Raw genomic sequence first — 18,522 nt, 5'->3', positions numbered from 1 at the left:
TTTTATAAACAAAGCCTTAGTGAACAAGTAGCTAAGTCTTTGCACACATCCATAAGCTTTTACTTTGGATAAATTACCTAAAAATAGAATGCACATTTTAAAGACTTTTACCAAATGGCCCGTCCAGGAAGGTTGTTTCAAAGAAGTACCTGTTTTCCTGTTTGATACCATACTTATTATTTTTGCCAAGTTGACAGGTAAAATATTTTTCATGTTATTGTTGCTTCAACATTTGCATTTTTTACTACTAGTGAGGTTAAGCATTTTTTATATTGACCATTTATATATATATATCTGAAAAAGAGTATAGAAAAGTTAATAGTGATTTGTCTCATCATACATTTTGTCCATTTTTATCCTTGATTATATTTTTTTTGTTATTTATAGGAACTCTATGTTTTTAAGACTATTGATGCTTTTATTATCATTTATTTTGCATTTTTTTCATTTTATTTGTCTTGATTTATTTGTAGTGTTTGGTACTGTATACAGTTAAGTTTCATTTTGTTTTTTAATTGGTCTGTCATATCTGAATTTTTTTCTGGTTGTACATTTATTTTAAATTATGTGTTCTAAGTATACAATAATTAATCTGTAGGGAAACCTGTTGAACTCATTTTCTTTTTTTAATTTTTATTTTATATTGGAGTATCATTGGTTAACAATATTATGTGATTTTCAGGTGTACAGCAAAGTGATTCAGTTATACATAAACATGTATCTGTTCTTTTTCAAATTCTTTTCTCATTTAGGTTTTTACAAGAGATTGAGCCAAGTTCCATGTTCTATACAGTAGGTCCTTGTTGGTTATCTATTTAAATATAGCAGTGTGTACATGGTAATCTCAAACTCTCAGTATATCCCTCCTTCAACCCTTCCTCCTTGATGAACCATAAATTCATTCTCTCAGTATACAGTTAAGTTTTTGTCAATCCTATAAGTTTTTTCTTTCATAATTGAATTTGGCATGTTTGAAAAGACTTTTGGAAAAGAACCTCTGCCCCCTCACCTCCAACCTGGCCCCTGCACCCTTCTACATAATGCTGTTAAGTACTAAAGTCAAATGTGTGAAGTTAAATTGAGCACTGCATGATCCCCAACCTTGCTTTTTGTTGTGATTACTGCCAGCAAGTAGGCGGGTTTTAATTTAAGCTTAGTCTCTCTCTGCAGAGGAGGGTCATGAGGGTGCTTTTTTGGATTTATGTAACATTTTGGTCCCTTCCCCTAGGCAACTTAACTGCCTTGATGTTAGTTAGATAATCTTGTTTCCATTGAGACCCAAGAGAATCTTCTATGTAAATAGCTGTGTGAAGCCTTTTACATCACAAAGTTCCAGTTATCTTCAAATGGAAGAAGTCAGCAGAAAGTCCTTTGTTACCTGCATAAAACAGAAAAGTTGCTACATGTGTATATAATTTAGACTCAAGAAAAAAGTCTTCAGATCTCTGAAGTCAAGATAAAAGATTTTATCAAGAAAAGATAAAGTTGTAAAAAGTAGAACAAATGAAAATAAAAGGCTGTAATAGATTCTATAGATTACTAGATAAATTCTGATCTTGCCCAGAGTATACAGTGTAACATGAACAAATGAATATATAAAATCTATACTTAGATGCTCAGTAATTATACTGTCAGAGAAACATATGTACCATGAACACATATCTTATACCTTGAAATTTTTTGAAATTATTAGTTAGCTAATAGAGGTGATTTTCTCTAATTGAGCCAGACTGTTCAGTCCTGTTCTGTTAAGTACAATCTGTACCATTAAGCTTTTCTTTCATTCTCTTATTTTCACCTTAAAAAGTTACCATGATCCAAAAGAAATCTTGTTGCTGTACTCAAGGCTTTTATAGTCTTGCTGGGTTAATAATGCATCATTACCACAAAGTTTAAAAGAGCCTAAAACACATACCTTGCTTGACATTAAATTGCTTAAGCAGGTGTTCTCATGAATAAATGTCCACTGACATTTCTAAAATAGAAGGCTATGTTTTAAAGTATTTTAACATTTCAGAGTTTCAATATATTATATCTTTTGCTTTCGCTTAGTCTGTGGAAAATACTTCCATCATCATGAAAATTATCTTTGAGTTCCCAAGTATGGCACCCTGATGGAGCTAGAAGCTTCTATGATACAAGATAGTTCATCGTATTTTTCTCCTAACACCACTATGGATGACAGAGTCAAAAACTGATCAGACTTTAGACCATGGAATCAAACTATTCTAGAAGAAACATTTTAACTGTGACATTATTTTAACCAGCATAACTTTTTCTGATTAACAAGTCTGTTTCTTTCCATATAGAATTTGTAATTGAGTACAACACCTAAATCTGTTAAATGAGATTTATGTGATAAAGCCTTAAAAACTATTAAGCCATATGCTAATACAAAATATTATTAGTCATATATAATGTAGATATTTGCCCAGTGGGCTTGCAAACACTTCCCACAAATAAATTCTTTGGAATAGCTGGAGACAGTATGGTTTAATCCAGGCCTTAATCCTGAAATAGATAAATACCCTGTGATTAATTTATTAGTGGCAAGAGAGACATTGGAAGAACTGTCATTAAAGAGCTGTTATTATTAAAGAGCTATTATTGATTTGTAAAGTTTTTCCTTAGTTGTCAAACATTCTTGAGAAAGAATATATACTTTGCCATAATATTTTCAATTTCCTGCAAAGTGAAAGTGTTAGTTGCTCAGTCGGGTCTGATTATTTGCGATCCCATGGACTGCAGCCCACCAGGCTCCTCTGTCCATGGAATTCTCCAGGCAAGAATACTAGAGTGGGTAGCTATTCCCTTTTCCAGGAGATATTTCCAACCCAGGAATCGAACCTGAATCTCCTGCATTGCAGGCAGATTCTTTACCATCTGAGCCACCAGGGAAGCCCATTTCCTGCAAAATTCAGGGTCAGTTCATGCAGAACTTCCCTGGTGGCTCAGATGGTAAAGCGTCTGCCTACAATGTGGGAGACCCGGGTTCAGTCCCTGGGTCGGGAAGCTCTCCAGGAGAAGGAAATGGCAACCCACTCCAGTATTGTTGCCTGGAAAATCCCATGGATGGAAGAGCCTGGTAGGCTACAGTCCATGGGGTCGCAAAGAGTCAGACACGACTGAGTGACTTTCTTTCTTTTCTTTCTTTCATGCAGATTAAATTCCTGGGATGTATATCTGGAATAATCATGCCCAATTTCTAAACGAACTATCCAAATTAGATATTTATAAGAGCACGTTTTCCTGATCACAAATATCCTGGCCATGGCAGTAAGACTGGCAGCCTCTGAGATAGCCAGGCGGGAGCCCAGAGCAGCCGTGGCTGCGGTCAGGGCAACTGTGCCATTGAACAGAGCAGCACTGACCTGGGAGAGATAGAGCGCATCAGCACAGTCCTTTAAATGAATGAGCTACAGCATATTCCTTCTCTCTCAGGTGCCTGCTGTCCCTGCTTTGTGGGAAAAGCCTCCCTCTGGGAGCAGTGGTTGTCTGCCCAGCTGCCACCTCGGAAGACCAACAAAGAGCATCCTCCAGGTTCCCCTCCAAAAGGCCCCTCCGGATACGTCTGACAGTAAGCCACACAAGGGCCCAGGTGATGAGCCCTCCCAGCAGCCTGGTAACAAAAAGAAGTTCAGAACCAGCAGCCGGAAAGCAGAACCTGTTTGCATGGGTCATTTCCACAACCGCCATATCTTCCAGCAGCAGCTGATTGAAAAGCAGAAGAAGAAACTTCAGGAGCAGCAGAAAACAATTCTGGAGCTGAAGGAAAACCAGCGGCTGGCAGAGGTTCGGTGGGCAGCAGGGCGTACGCACCCACAGAGCTGCCAGCTGTCAAACCCGGGAGAAGATGAATGGGAACGAACCTGCCAGGTGCTTCCAAAGTATGTTCATTGTATTGGAACACTCTCTGGAGTCTTTGTTGTTGTTGCTATTGTTTTACTTTGTGGTCAAAAGGCTCCTGAATTTTACCCAACATCCAGACTCCATAATTGCTTATTGTGCACGTGCAAAGCAGAGAGGACTCATACATTGTGATTGGTCTGTGAAAGGTACCAAAAGGTATTTAAGGCAAGTGGCTGCCCAAAAGGATCCAATTGTATACAGTTAGCAATTGTACTGTAGCTGCCTTTGTCTGAGGAGCTTTGTCACTCTACCAGTAAAATAGGAAAATGCTTACTTGCTTTATCTTGATTTCTGGATTCCTGATTATGTTGAGGGCTGAGAAGCCAGGTCAGAAAATATCAAGTCTAAACGGAGCAGCCCTTGGGGATGGCTTACTGGGGAAGTCTGTAGTTGTTTGAGATAAACATCTTTGAACCTAGAATAATAGTCCAAATTTCTCAAAAGCTATTTAAGATGGTTTTAGACATGCTTGTGACATACTCAGTATGTGTGATAAATGGTAGGATAAGAAGTGGGCAGTATGTATTGATCTGAAGTACTAGGTTGGGGGTCAGAGCACCTGACTCACATCATAGACTCAGGCCAGTCACTCAACCTTTCCATGCCTCATTATACCAATTTATTGAATGGGTATTATAACACATAGTTATCTCAGGGAGTAAGGATTAATTAAAGTTTGTAAAAGACTTTGAGTTCTGAAACTGGTGACTGGTCTGAATTCTTTTCCCCTTTTTTCTCCCCAGTTCACCTGTTGCTTGCCCTGGGACTGAAGGCAGTAGAAGTGACTCCCGAAACTCTCTTTCTGGACCCAGAAGGAATCCAAGGCAGTTGATGGCTCCCCATCCTATACTGAAAGGCAGGGCTATCTCGGTGGGACCTGGGTTATGGTTATCTTTCCTCCTGGAGTAGGATATGTTGGGACTGAATCCTGGCAACTGTTGGGTTTTGAGACTTAGCAGAACCTGGTCAAAGTCTAAGATGGGTAGATACGTGACAAGTAGATTACACCACGACTTTGTTCCTACCCCTCCTGCCAAACTTTCTGGTCTTCCTGGCCAATACAAAAACAAAACATTGCTGAAAGGTTTAATCATTCTTTTGTAATTTGAGATTTGGATTGTGTTTTTAAAATGGGACAATTCACAAAAAAATTCTGAGTGGCTTCTAAGAATAAACACTAAAGGTCCCCTGTCATTGTACTTTTTAACATTAAAATACAGATCAGTTTACAGTATTCTACATCAAGTTATTACATCATTTTATAATGAATTGTGCCTTGATGACAGGCTTCTAGAATGAAATCTATAAACCAGACATTTTAATAACATTTTTGATGTGCATAGGAATCATTATTTAAACCAAACCATTCTATGAAAAGAGAAGCATTCCTTAGAACTCACCTAGTGAAACTGCTAGTTGTTTTTACTCTGTACTTAGTCATGCACTGAACATATGTTTGTGTTAAGTGGTAGGCACTTTGACAATTTTATTGTAGCTTATAAATCTGACTTTTTACCTGTGGTAGGATTGCTGCCCTAACAGGAAGTGATGTCACCAGAGGTACACTGTGCCTGAAGTCCGTTCCTGTTAGTGAAAAAAAATCAGCAATCTATGCATTGACTGTCTGCCAAGTCAGCAGTTTATGACCTCTTTGTCCATCAGTGAGGATGATAAGGAAATGCCCAGTTTGGTGTGATTATTTTTAAGAAATTATTGTTTGATGAAAGAGTTAGCATGTTTTGGAACACCTGGCTATTTTCAAGTAATCTTTAATGACTAGCTCTAGAAAAGATGAAAAAATTGCATATTACCACAGGCTCTGCCTCTTGGGGCTCTCACTTTAATCCCCTAGTCTTATTTCTGCCTCCTTAAAGACAGTCTCATTCCTGCCATCTGTGGCACCCCCACTATTCTTTTTCCAGCAAAGACGACACTTAATATCTGTAAGAAATAACCTGCTGGGTTTTTTGTTTATTAATTCTTGAAACTTGGACTTCAATTTTCTTCTCTGTAACACAGCACAAGGAACCTAAAGTAACCATTGGCTGAGTTAGGTGAGCAGAACTTGATACTCCTCCCACCCATGCCCCTCTGCCTATGAAACCCCAGCTGGTGACAGAGTCATATTATCAGGCCATCTTGCACATTTGCTTCTTTTGGATCGATATTTAATAGACTGTCAAGAACAGGAGTCTGACACTTGAATTCGTTCAGATGCCAGTTCTTCAGATGCCTAGTACAATTCCATTTCCTGCCCATCTGGATATCCCAGCCCTAAAACTAGTTTAAAATGTGATCATCATGACCCCAAACCTCAGTTTGTCTGTTGTTGTTGTCACATATACAGACATACATAGTAACCGAGGAGAAAGTAGCAAACTCAATGGTATTTGAGGAGTGATTCTGTTCTCACAGTATTTGTTAGATGTAATTAAAGTTTTCAACATTCATTAAAGGAATTGCCAAATTAAAATTCTGGTTTCTGGATTTCACATACTAAAAGTTTTTTCAAGACACATTATCTTTAAACCAGCAAACAATTATTCTAATAGAAATGTGAACAAAAACATAATCTTGAAAATTGTTCAGCATGGCCAAGGATGGGATTGTCAGTCCTTAACCTATAGGATGTGTGTGTATGTGTGTGTATACCTATACACATTGTATAATTACAATTTCTGTAATTGTATTTTAATATAAATTCTATGCAAATATATATATATTTGGCACTGTGAAACTCAAAAGAAAACTTTAACAATTTTACCATAAAATGGAGACATTTCTTTTCCAGTGTTCCTTATATTTTTTATATTGGAACTCTTACTGTTTTCTAGCCATGGAAGAGAGAGCAGTTCAGCGAGCTGAACGTAGGCGGATCTTGGCAGAGAAGAAGAAAAAACAAGAAGAGGAGAAATTGGTAATAAATCAAGAATGCAAAGTGAGGCAAGAAAAAGGATTTGTATACGTCTTTATTAAAAACTGAAACCTAGGTTGTTTAAGGCCACTAAGGCAGTAGCATAACACCAACTTTGGATATGGCTTTTTGCCGCATGGCCTGAACTCTATGATAGTTTTAGGAAAATGAAGAGAAGGAGCATCAGCATCATTAGTATACAACAGTGATGTTTTGAAATGTTGATGGAGCTAGCAACTTAGGAGATTTACACATAACCAAGACTGATGTGTAATAGGTAAATGTTCAACCTGATAAGTTTACAAAGGTGGGTAATTCTTTTTTTTTTAAATTGGAGGCTAATTACTTTACAGTATTGTAGTGGTTTTTGCCATACATCGACATGAATCAGCCACGGGCACACATGTGTTCCCCATCCAGAACCCCCCTCCCACCTCCCTCCCCATCCCATCCCCCAGGGTCATCCTAGGGCACCAGCCCGGAGCACCCTGTCTCATGCATCAAACCTGGACTGGTGATCCACTTCACATATGATAATATACACATTTCAACACTACCCTCTCAAATCATCCCACCCTTGCCTTCTCCCACAGAGTCCAAAAGACTGTTCTTTATATCTGTGTCTCTTTTGCTGTCTCAGATATAGGGTCATCGTTACTGTCTTTCTAAATTCCGTATATATGCATTAGTCTACTGTATTGGTGTTTTTCTTTCTGAATTACTTCAGTCTGTATAATAGGCTCCAGTTTCATCCACCTCATTAGAACTGATTCAAATGTATTCTTTTTAATGGCTGAGTACTAGTCCATTGTGTATATGTACCACAGCTTTCTTATCCATTCATCTGCTGATGGGCATCCCTGTCTAGGTTGCTTCCATGTCCTGGCTATTATAAACAGTGCTGTGATGAACATTGGGGTGCACGTGTCTCTTTCAGTTCTGGTTTCCTCAGTGTATGCCCAGCAGTGGGATTGCTGGGTTGTATGGCAGTTCTATTTCCAGTTTTTTAAGGAATCTCCACACTGTTCTCCATAGTGGCTGTACTAGTTTGCATTCCCACCAACAGTGTAAGAAGGTTCCTTTTTCTCCACACCCTCTCCAGCACTTATTGTTTATAGGCATTTTGATAGTAGCCTTTCTGACTGGCGTGAGATGGTACCTCATTGTGGTTTTGGTTTGAATTTCTCTGATAATGAGTGATGTTGAGCATCTTTTCATGTGTTTGTTAGCCATCTGTATGTCTTCTTTGGAGAAATGTCTGTTTAGTTCTTTGGCCCATTTTTTGATTGGGTTGTTTATTTTTCTAGAATTGAGCTGCAGGAGCAACTTGTATATTTTTGAGATTAATTCTTTGTCAGTTGCTTCATTTGCTATTATTTTCTCCCATTCTGAAGGGTGACTTTTCACCTTGCTTATAGTTTAAAGGTGGGAAATTTTTAACCTTCCAAAGTCTTGATCTGGACTGCCAAAAGGAAATTTTGTACCTACTAAGAAAAAATAGGGGCTTCCCTGATGGCTCAGCAGTAAAGAATCTGCCTGCAATGCAGGTGACCCTGCATTGGGAAGATCCCTGGATTGGAAAGATCCTCTGGGTTGGGAAGATCCCCTGGAGAAGGGAATGGCAATCCACTCCAGTATTATTGCCTGGAGAATTCCATAGACAGAGGAGCCTGGCAGGCTACAGTCCATAGGGTCTCAAAGAGTCGGACACGACTGAAGCAACTGAGTATGTAAGAAAAAATAAATCGTTCTAACAGTTTTGTGGGTTTTGGTGAAATGGAAGAAAATTTTTCTTATACTGTGTATAGTTTGGACTTAGTATTTCATAAATGAAATAAGAACTAGAGTAATCATTTTATGATGAAAAGTTAATGGTATCATTCATGCTCAGCCTCATCTTCCCAAGTAGAAGAGAATCCCTTCGGAGAAACAGTTAAGTTACACAACTGACCACCTGTTACTTGGGTTTTCTACTTTTAATACATAGTGCAGGCTTCTTCCTTGGTAGATAGTGGACTTTCCTCAACATAAACAATCTTATTTCTGTGCAAATTGAGGGTCTGATTTTTACAAATTCTAACCTTGATTAGGCCCAGTTAAAGGCCCAAGAGGAGGAGCGTCAGAAGAGGGAAGCAGAAGAAAAGGAGGCTCAGCTTGAGAAAAAAAGAGAAGAGAAGAGACTGAAGAAAATGGTTAGTAGTTTCTGTTTGGTCAGCCACTTGTCCCATGAAGCCTGCTGTGTGTGACCCTATAGTCCTATGCACCTTCCCTCCCAAGAATTTCTGTCTAGAACACTCTTCTGTCACCTCCACCCTCTTCTCTACCTTACTTAATAACTACCTGCTCATTCCTCAGATCTTAACTCAACCCAGTTAGCCTTTCCTGTCTTGCCCCACCCTTCTCTCTATCCAGGGTTAGGTGAGATCCCCTTTATGGATTCTGAGTATATTTTCTTCAAAGTATTGGGTTGGCCAGAAAGTCCTATCCTGCATGCAACTGAAAACACACAAAGATACTCACAGCAAAATAAGAAGGGAATACTCCTGACAATTCCAATTCATTTCTGTAACCAGTCAAGTGGATGTAGTTGGTATTTATAGTTACCTTGTTTCACTAGCCACTACCCATTTGTCTTCAGTGAGCATCTCTGCTAGTCATGGGGTGACCTGACCCTCCATTCTGGGCGGGTTTGGCCTGTTAGTAGTCCTGCATGGATTGGGTTGTAGTTTTCCTTTCACCTTATCACAGGGCATGATAATACCAAGAGATACCCTAAGGGTTCTCCTGTATTCCAGTCATATTCATCTTCAGCTCCATTGAGGAGTAGTACCAATTCCCCCCAGTGATCATTGTGTATCTCCTTATGGAAGCATTCCCCCATTTGGAACCAAGACCTCTAGGCCAACAGAACATAAAGTTGTGAGAAAAGGAAACCAGAAATGTTGCTAGTGAGTGGTGCCACTCCCACTTCCTCCCCTAGCTTCCTGGCGAAATAGTACCATATACTGGATGCTGATTCAGAGCACAGACAGCCTTCTGGAGAACCTTATCCTAGACCTGCAAGGTACTGCCACCTAACTGGTGTTGCAGCTGGGTCTTCCAAAGGTCATTCTGCCATACTGGCGAGCAAGCTGCCTCAGGATGGTGGTAAGGCCAGTAAATTCCATGCGTGTGGGTCCATCGCTGCATTTCTTTTGCTGTCAAGTGAGTTCTGTGATCAGAAGCAATGCTGTGTGGAAATCATGATAGTGAAGACAGCATTCAGTAAACCTAGGGATGGTCGGACTGCCGTGACAAAACACCACAGGGCAGGTGGCTTACATGACGGAAACTGATTTTCTCCCAGTCGAGGAGGCTGGATGTTGAAGAGCAGGGTGCTAGCATGGTTGGTTTCTAGTGAGAGCTCTCTTCCTGGCGGTAGAAGGTCGCCTTCTCAGTGTATCGTCGCATGTCCTTTCCTTGGTGCGTGTACACAGCAGGGGAGAGTGACAGGATGTAAGTTCTCTGGTGTCTCCTCTTACAAGGATACTAGTCCTTCCCTTAGAGCTTGTCGTAAGTTACTTAAAATTCCCTCTCTGATAGTTCCAACATCTTTCTCATATGTGGGTTTTGTTCTGATGATGGCTTTATCTTTTCAGCCTGTGTTAATTTCTTATTTTTTAATATGTCTTTATTTTTTGTTGTTGTTGAAAGCCAGGCATGTACAGGGCAATGGAAACTGAGGTAAACGGGCCTTTAGTGTGGAGAGTTGTGTTAATCTAGCCAGGAGTCGGGCTGTGTTTGAAGTTTGTTGTTGCTGTGAGCATCATAGACTTCAGTTTTCTCTAGCGACTATTTCTTTGTCCCCTCTTTTGGCTTTAGGTCTTCCCTTTGGGTGGTTCCCTGAGGAAAATCTGTCTCTTGCAGTCCTCCAGCTGTACTCCACTGTTATTACTAGGTTTGCTAGCACGCTGGTGTGGTGGGGATGAGTGGAGCCTTCTCTAATGATCTGATTAAGTCTCACTCTTTGGAGTGCACAGTATTGGCCATTCAGAATTTTGGCTGTTACTGTAGGGGCAGAGATTTTCCCTGCCCCTGTGTTTCCTTCTTTCAGTCTCCACTGTCTCAGTCTTTGATCTTAGAGCACTTCCCTCTGTAAGGTTCCTCCTTCTCTTAAATGAGATAAGGAGGCTACTCTGGGCAGAGTTCCCCTCCTCCAGTGGCAGCAGCCTCACCCTAATGCCTTCAGGTGGTGCTGCGTGCAGATGAAGGCCAGAAGAAGAGTCTAGGCAGATTTCCCAGAGGTTGCTGTTCCTCTGCCCCAGCTAGACCCATGATAGGGACTTTATCTGAACTCTCCCTTGATCTTCTCTGTGACTATCTGGTGGAGTTCCTTGCAGTCCAAGGGACTCTCACAAGTCTTCTCCAACACCACAGTTTAAAAGCATCAATTCTTTGGCGCTCAGCTTTCTTTATAGTTCAACTCTTACATCCATACATGACTACTGGAAAAAACAGAGCTTTGACTAGATGGACCTTTGTCGGCAAAATAATGTCTCTGCTTTTTAATATGCTGTCTAGGGTGGTCATAACTTTTCTTCCAAGGAGCAAGTGTCTTGCAATTTCATGGCTGCAGTCACCATCTGCAGTGAATTTGGAGCCCCCAAAAATAAAGTCAGCCACTTTTTCCATTGTTTCCCCATCTATTTGCCATGAAGTGATGGGACTGGATGCCATGATCTTAGTTTTCTGAATGTTGAGTTTTAAGCCAACTTTTTCACTCTCCTGTTTCATCCAGAGGCTCTCTAGTTCTTCTTCACTTTCTGCCATAAGGGTGGTGTTATCTGCATATCTGAGATTATAGATATTTCTCCTGGCAATCTTGATTCCAGCTTATGCTTCATCCAGCCCATCATTTCTCATGATGTATTCTTCATATCAGTTAAATAATCAGGACGACAATACACAGCCTTGATGAACTCGTTTCCCAATTTGGAACTAGTCTGTTGTTCCATGTCCATGGTCTATCTTCTGTTCTGTTGCTTCTTGACCTGCATACAGATTTCTCAGGAGGCAGATAAGGTGGTCTGGTATTCCCATCTCTTTGAGAATTTTCCACAGTTTGTTGTGATCCACACAGTCAAAGGCTTTGGCATAGTCTATAAAGTAGAAGTAGATGTTTTTCTGGAACTCTCTTGCTTTTTCAATGATCCAACAGATGTTGGCAATTTGATCTCTGGTTCTTCTCCTTTTCTAAATCCAATGTGAACATCTGGAAGTTCATGGCTTACATACTGTTGAAGCCTGGCTTGAAGAATTTTGAGCATTACGTTACTAGCATGTGAGATGAGTGCAATTGTGCAGTAGTTTGAGCATTCTTTGGCATTGCCTTTCTTTGGGATTGGAATGAAAACTGACCTTTTCCAGTCCTGTGGCCACTGCTGAGTTTTCCAGGATTCCAGGATGTCTGGCTCTAGTGAGTGATCACACCATTGTGATTATCTGGGTCTTGAAGATCTTTTTTTATAGTTCTTTTGTGTATTCCTGTCACATCTTCTTTAATATCTTCTGTTTCTGTTAGGTCCGTACCATTTCTGTCCTGTATTATACCCATTTTGCATGAAATGTTTCTTTGGTGTTTATAATTTTCTTGAAGAGATCTCTAGTCTTTCCCATTCTATTGTTTTCCTCTATTTCTTTGCATTGATCACCGAAGGAGGCTTTCTTATCTCTCCTTGCTAGTCTTTGGAACTCTGCATTCAAATGGGTATATCTTTCCTTTTCTCTGTTGCCTTTCGCTTCTCTTCTTTTCACAGCTATTTGTAAGGCCTCCCCAGACAGCCATTTTGCCTTTTTGCATTTCTTTTTCTTGGGGATGGTCTTGATTCCTGTCTCCTATACACTGTCACGAACCTCCATCCATAGTTCATCAGGCACTCTGTCTAACAGATCTAATCCCTTGAATCTGTTTGTCACTTCCTAGTCACTGTATAATTGTAAGGGATTTGATTTAAGTCATATCTGAATGGTATAGTGGTTTTCCCTGCTTTCTTTAATTTAAGTCTGAATTTGGCAATAAGGAATTCATGATCTGAGCCACAGTCAGCTCCTGGTTTTGTTTTTGCTGACTGTGTAGAGCTTCTCCATCTTTGGCTGCAAAGAATATAATCCATCTGATTTCAGTATTGATCATCTGGTGATATCCATGTGTAGAGTCTTCTCTTGTGTTGTTGAAAGAGGGTGTTTGCTATGACAGTGCATTCTCTTGGCAAAACTCTGTTAGCCTTTGCCCTGCTTCATTCTGTACTCCAAGGCCAAATTTGCCTGTTACTCCAGGTATTTATTGACTTCCTATTTTTGCATTCCAGTCCTCTATAGTGAAAAGGACATCTTTTTTGGATGTTAGTTCTAGAAGGTCTTGTTGGTCTTCACAGAACTGTTCAACTTCAGCTTCTTCAGCATTACTGGTTGGGTCATAGACTTGGATTACTGTGATATTGAATTGTTTGCCTTGGAAATGAGAGATCATTCTGTCGTTTTTGAGACTGCATCCAAGTACTGCTTTTGAGACTCTTTTGTTGACTATGATGGCTACTCTATTTCTTCTAAGGGATTCTTGCCGACAGTAATAGATATAGTGGTCATCTGAGTTAAATTCACCCATTCCAGTCCATTTTAGTTCGCAGATTCCTAAAATGTCTACATTCATTCTTGCCATCTCCTGTTTGACCACTTCCAATTTGCCTTGATTCATGGACCTAACATTTCAGGTTCTTATGCAATATTGCTCTTTAGAGCATCGGACTTTACTTCCATCATCAGTCACATCCACAACTGGGTGTTGTTTTTGCTTTGGCTCCGTCTCTTCATTCTTTCTGAAGTTATTTCTCCACTGATCGCCAGTAGTATATTGGGCACCTACCAACTTGGGGAGTTCATCTTTCAGTGTCCTATCTTTTTGCCTTTTCATACTGTTCATGGGGTTCTCACAGCAAGAATACTGAAGTGGTTTGCCATTCCCTTCTCCAGTAGACCATGTTTTGTCAGAACTCTCCATCATGACCTGTCCTCCCTACACAGCATGGCTCATAGTTTCATTGAGTTAGACAAGGCTGTGGTCCATGTGATCAGATGGTTAGTTTTCTGTAATTGTGGTTTTCAGTCTGTCTGTCCTCTGATGGAGAAGGATAAGAGGCTTATGGAAGCTACCTGATGGGAGAGACTGACTGAGGGAGAAACTGGGTCTTGTTCTAAGATGGCCTCTGGAAGGTCCAAAAGTGTTAATCGCTCAGTCGTGTCTGACTCTTTGTGACCCTGTGGACTGTAGCCTGCCAGGCTCCTCTGTCCTTGGAATTTTCCAGGCAGGAATACCAGAGTGGGTTGCCATTACCTTCTCCAGGGATATTCCCGACCTAGGGATCAAACCCAGGTCTCCTGCATTGCAGGCAGACTCTTTACTGTCTGAGCCACCACGGAGCCCCAAGGTCCACAAGGGGCAGGTTAAATGTGAGACACCTATTAGACATCAAAATGAAAACATCATATAGGCAGTTGAATATGTAAGTTTGGATATCAAGATTATAGTAAGGAATCTGGCCATCAAAAACATGTCAGTGTTTTAATACTCTGGATGTGAATGAAATCAACTTGGGATATTATGTGGAGAGAGAAGAAATGCAAAAATCCAAGACCATGTCTGAGAGTATATGAATAACTACTCAGAGGATGAGCTAGTGAAGTAGAAAGAATAGCAAGAGAATTACTTATTGAAAAGCTGAGAGAAAAAAAGTATTTCTAGAAGGAAGTGATGGTGGTTAACTGGGCTAAATGCTGCTGGGTACAGTTAAAAAGAGGACAGACAAACTTTGGCAACATGGAGATTGTTCATGACATAGATAAGAATGCTTTTAGTGGACTGCTGGGAAGGGAGCCCCATTTCAGGAAGTTGAGGAAAGAATAGGTGGTGAGGCAATAGAGACCATGCATATAGTAGGGGTCACATGGGGTCAAAGAAGAACTTTTTTTTTCTGTTGGTGATTGGTGTTTTTTGTGTTATTTTGTTAAAAGATGGGTAGTACCAGTACATATTTGCATGTTTATGGGAATGGTCTAGTAGTGAGAGAAAAAATGATACAAGAGAGCAAAGACCATAAATTACAGGAGTGCCTAGGTGGGAATAAGTTCCAGAGTGCAATGAAAGGGTGATTTATAAAGGATAGAAGGCAGGGTGTGAGAATGGTGTCAAGAGGTCATCAGGCACTCTGTTATTCTTCTTAATCTTGCTGTAATTCCTTGTCTTTCTTTCAGAGCAGTAGTGATGGAAATATATATACACACATATACACACACACACACACATATATGCGCTTCCTTGGTAGCACATAGACACTAATGAATCTGCTTGCTTGTGTGGGAAACCCAGGTTTGATCCCTGGGTCAGGAAGATCCTCTGGAGAAGGGAATGGCAACCCACTCCAATATTCATGCCTAGAGAATTCCATGGACAGAAGACCCTGGTAGGGTACAGTCCATGCCTTCACAAAGAGTTGGAAATGACTGAGCAACTAACACTCACTTTTCATTTATGTGTATGTGTATGCAAGCATGCGTGCAATTGTGCCTGACTCTTTACAATCCTATGGACTATAAACCACCAGGCTCCTCTGTCCATAGGATTCTCCAGGCAAAAATATTAGAGTGGGTTGCCATGCCCTCCTCCAGGGGATTTTCCCATATATATATACATATATATATATATGTGTATATATATATATATTCAAATGAGTCATTTGTTTCATGTTGTTTGTTGAGTAATTTAAATCAGAAAAATACCCTGATTTTGTGTCCCTTTTTAGCCTGAGTGAAGTATGCTCTGTAAAACTTTAGGTGCATAGATCACCCCCAATATAAGTGTCATCTCAAGGCAGACACTTTGATTTCATGTTATCCTCCCATTAAATCTTAGATGCAGGCATTATGGACATTTTATATACAAGTAAATGGAAAATATAGTAATAATAGTAAAATACAATCCACTGTATTGAGGAATCCTTAATCAAGGCAGGAAATACACATCTAAGTTGCTATACATGAAAACAGAATTTTGTCTCAAGAAGATCTCTGGTTTATTAAATATTTTTCTACTTTTCCATGGAAAAGTAAATTTTTTAAAAATCTACAAACAATAAATGCTGGAGACAGTGTGGAGAAAAGAGAACCCTCCTACAATGTTGGTGGGAATGTAAATTGGTGCAGTCACTATGGAGAACAGTGTGGAAGTTCCTTAAAAAAAAAAACTAAAAATAGAACTACTATATGATCCAGCAGTCCCACTCCTGGGCATTTATCCAGAAAAGAACCCTAGTTGGAAAAGACACATACAGCCCAGTGTTCATTGTAGCATTGTTTACAATAATCAGGACATGGAAGCAACTGAAATGTCCATCAACAGAGAACTAGGCAAGCAAGATGTGGCACATGTATGGTGTGGAATATAACTCAGGCGTAAAAAAGAGAACAAAATAACGCCATTTATAGCAACATAGATGGACCTAGAGTTTGCCATGTTGAGTAAAGTAAGTTAGGCACAGAAAGATAAATATGATGTCGCTTATATGTGGAATAAGAAAAGGGTACAAATGAACTTATCTACAAAGTAGAAATAGAGTTACAGATACAGACAACAAACTTATGGTTACCAAAGAGGAAAGGTGAGTGTGATAAATAAATTAGGAATTTGGGGAAAGAGATAAGAGATTGGGATTGACATATACATACTACTATAATATAAAATAGATAACTAATAAGGACCTGCTGTATAGCCCAGAGGACTTTACTCGATACTCTGTAATGGCCTGTATGGGAAAACAATCTTAAAAAGAGTGAATATATGTATATGTATAATTGGTTCACTTTGCTGTACATGTGAAACACAACATTGTAAATCAACAGTACTCCAATAAAAATGTCAATAAACTAGTTAAATAGGCCATTTCCCCCCACAAACCATCTGAACATGGCTTTGCTTAGGAGCCTACAACACCAGCCACAGGGCTGTATTATAACTGAAGATAACTTAGCTGTGCATGTGTGTAGGATTGGCCAAGCCCAAGGGCTTCTCCGGAGGCTTACTGTCTGTGTTAGATGCCTGTCTGCAATTTGCAACTGCTGCCGTGGACATTTCAGTGAATGTGAAAATGGCCACCTTTTGTCTTCCTCGCCACTTAACTCTTGGCTCTCTCTTCTTGCTCTTGGTGCTTTCGTCACTAAGTCATGTCTGACTCTTGCGACCCCATGGACTGTAGCCCACCAGGCTCCTCTGTCCATGGGGTTCTCCAGGCAAGAATACTGGAGTGGGTTGCCATTTCCTTCTCCAAAGGATCTTCCCAACCCAAGAATCAAACCCAAGTCTCCTGCATTGCAGACAATTCTTTACCATCTGAGCTATAAGGGAAGCCCTTGTTAGTCATAAGAAGATTCTTACAAATAATTTTTGTTTCTGTCCATTCAATTCAATATATAAAATGTCTGTAATAAAGATTACGAAGGTAATTTCGGTTTAATCCTGTAGAGAATATGGACATTTCCTTTTCTGTGAGGAATGTGTACAGATACAGGAAGTTTGGCTTGGAAGATCAGAGCAAATATCCCTCCCATAATAGAAATGTTCCAGTGCATTCTCTCCTTTTTTTCCCCTCAGAGAAGACTTAAGACTATTAAGTAGTTTGTCAGAATCAGCCAATTCACTACAACCATTCTCTTGATGTGAAATTGTAGGAAATGAAGACAAAAGAAGCTTAAAAATTCATGAGTTTTTTTAAATTTTTACTGCCGAAACTGACAACTACTGTGGAGACAGTGTGAAGTCTTTGCTTTTACTCCTGTGACTTTCGTAACAGCAGCCACTGTATTTTTAATGGGAGTATTTTTGAAGTTATTCATATATAAATTTCTACCCTATGATCTAAATGAAGGGGCTATATTGCTGTTTTCCATAATAATAAGGGAAAAATACTGATTTCTCTCCTAACTGAATGAATATCTTACTTTCTAGTAACTTGGTGAGATGTGAATCATTTCTGTGAACAATCCTAAATAATTCAAAGGATATGCATAGCTCTGATTCCTGTAGGACTCAAGAGGAACTTTTTCTGCCCTTCTTGGCAGAGTGACTTCCTTTTTTTTTTAATGCTCCCGAGTTCTGTTATCATGAATTGCATGCTATTTAGTGGTTACATATTCAAATTAAAGTAATTAGTGATTTGTTGAAATTCATGAGTTTTCAGGTCATTGCATCTTTACTTTTTGTTCAGTTTTATTGAGGTGTAATTGACAAAATTGTAAGATACTTAAAATGTACATACAATATGGGATTCCCACTGGGTTAATTAATATGTCCATTACTTTACATATTTATTGTGCATGTGTATGTAAGAAAACTTACATTCTTCTCCCTTAGTAAATTTCAAAATTGTGAGAATATTATCAACTATAGTTACCTTGTTACACGTTAGGTTCTCAGACCTTATTCATCTTGTAACTGAAAATTTGTACCCTTTTTCTGGGCCTTGCCTATTTCTCCCACCTCAAAAGGCACTGGCATTTCTCTCTCTGTTTCTGTAAGTTCAACTTGATTTTCTTTTTTTTAAGATTCCACATATAAGTGATACCACTCAGTGTTTGCCTCAGTCTTTTTTATTTTACTGAGCATAATGCCCTCA

At 39.5% G+C, this 18,522-nt stretch overlaps 2 protein-coding genes across 5 annotated transcripts in view; one reads left to right on the top strand and one right to left on the bottom strand.

The window, feature by feature from the left end:
• The window catches only part of CCDC191 (coiled-coil domain containing 191), a 97,411-nt gene that overhangs the window by 51,414 nt on the left and 27,475 nt on the right, over positions 1–18,522 (top strand). The window contains exons 10-13 of the mRNA XM_069553502.1: positions 3,442–3,887; positions 4,653–4,765; positions 6,744–6,826; positions 8,914–9,015. Of these exons, the coding sequence (XP_069409603.1) occupies positions 3,442–3,887; positions 4,653–4,765; positions 6,744–6,826; positions 8,914–9,015 (744 nt within the window). The remainder of the gene's footprint in view (positions 1–3,441; positions 3,888–4,652; positions 4,766–6,743; positions 6,827–8,913; positions 9,016–18,522) is intronic.
• Positions 617–18,522, bottom strand: part of ZDHHC23 (zinc finger DHHC-type palmitoyltransferase 23) — a 63,839-nt gene continuing 45,933 nt past the window's right edge. For all 4 annotated transcript variants that reach the window (XM_069554117.1, XM_069554125.1, XM_069554062.1 and 1 more), the window contains one exon: positions 617–1,378. In XM_069554117.1, coding sequence (XP_069410218.1) covers positions 1,323–1,378 — 56 coding nt within the window. In that variant the 3' untranslated portion in view covers positions 617–1,322. The remainder of the gene's footprint in view (positions 1,379–18,522) is intronic.

This window comes from Ovis canadensis, chromosome 1 (assembly GCF_042477335.2).
Source record: "Ovis canadensis isolate MfBH-ARS-UI-01 breed Bighorn chromosome 1, ARS-UI_OviCan_v2, whole genome shotgun sequence".
NCBI classification, from domain to species: domain Eukaryota; kingdom Metazoa; phylum Chordata; class Mammalia; order Artiodactyla; family Bovidae; genus Ovis; species Ovis canadensis.
The sequence above is the reverse complement of the archived record's forward strand: the minus strand, read 5'-3'. Positions and strand labels throughout refer to the sequence as shown.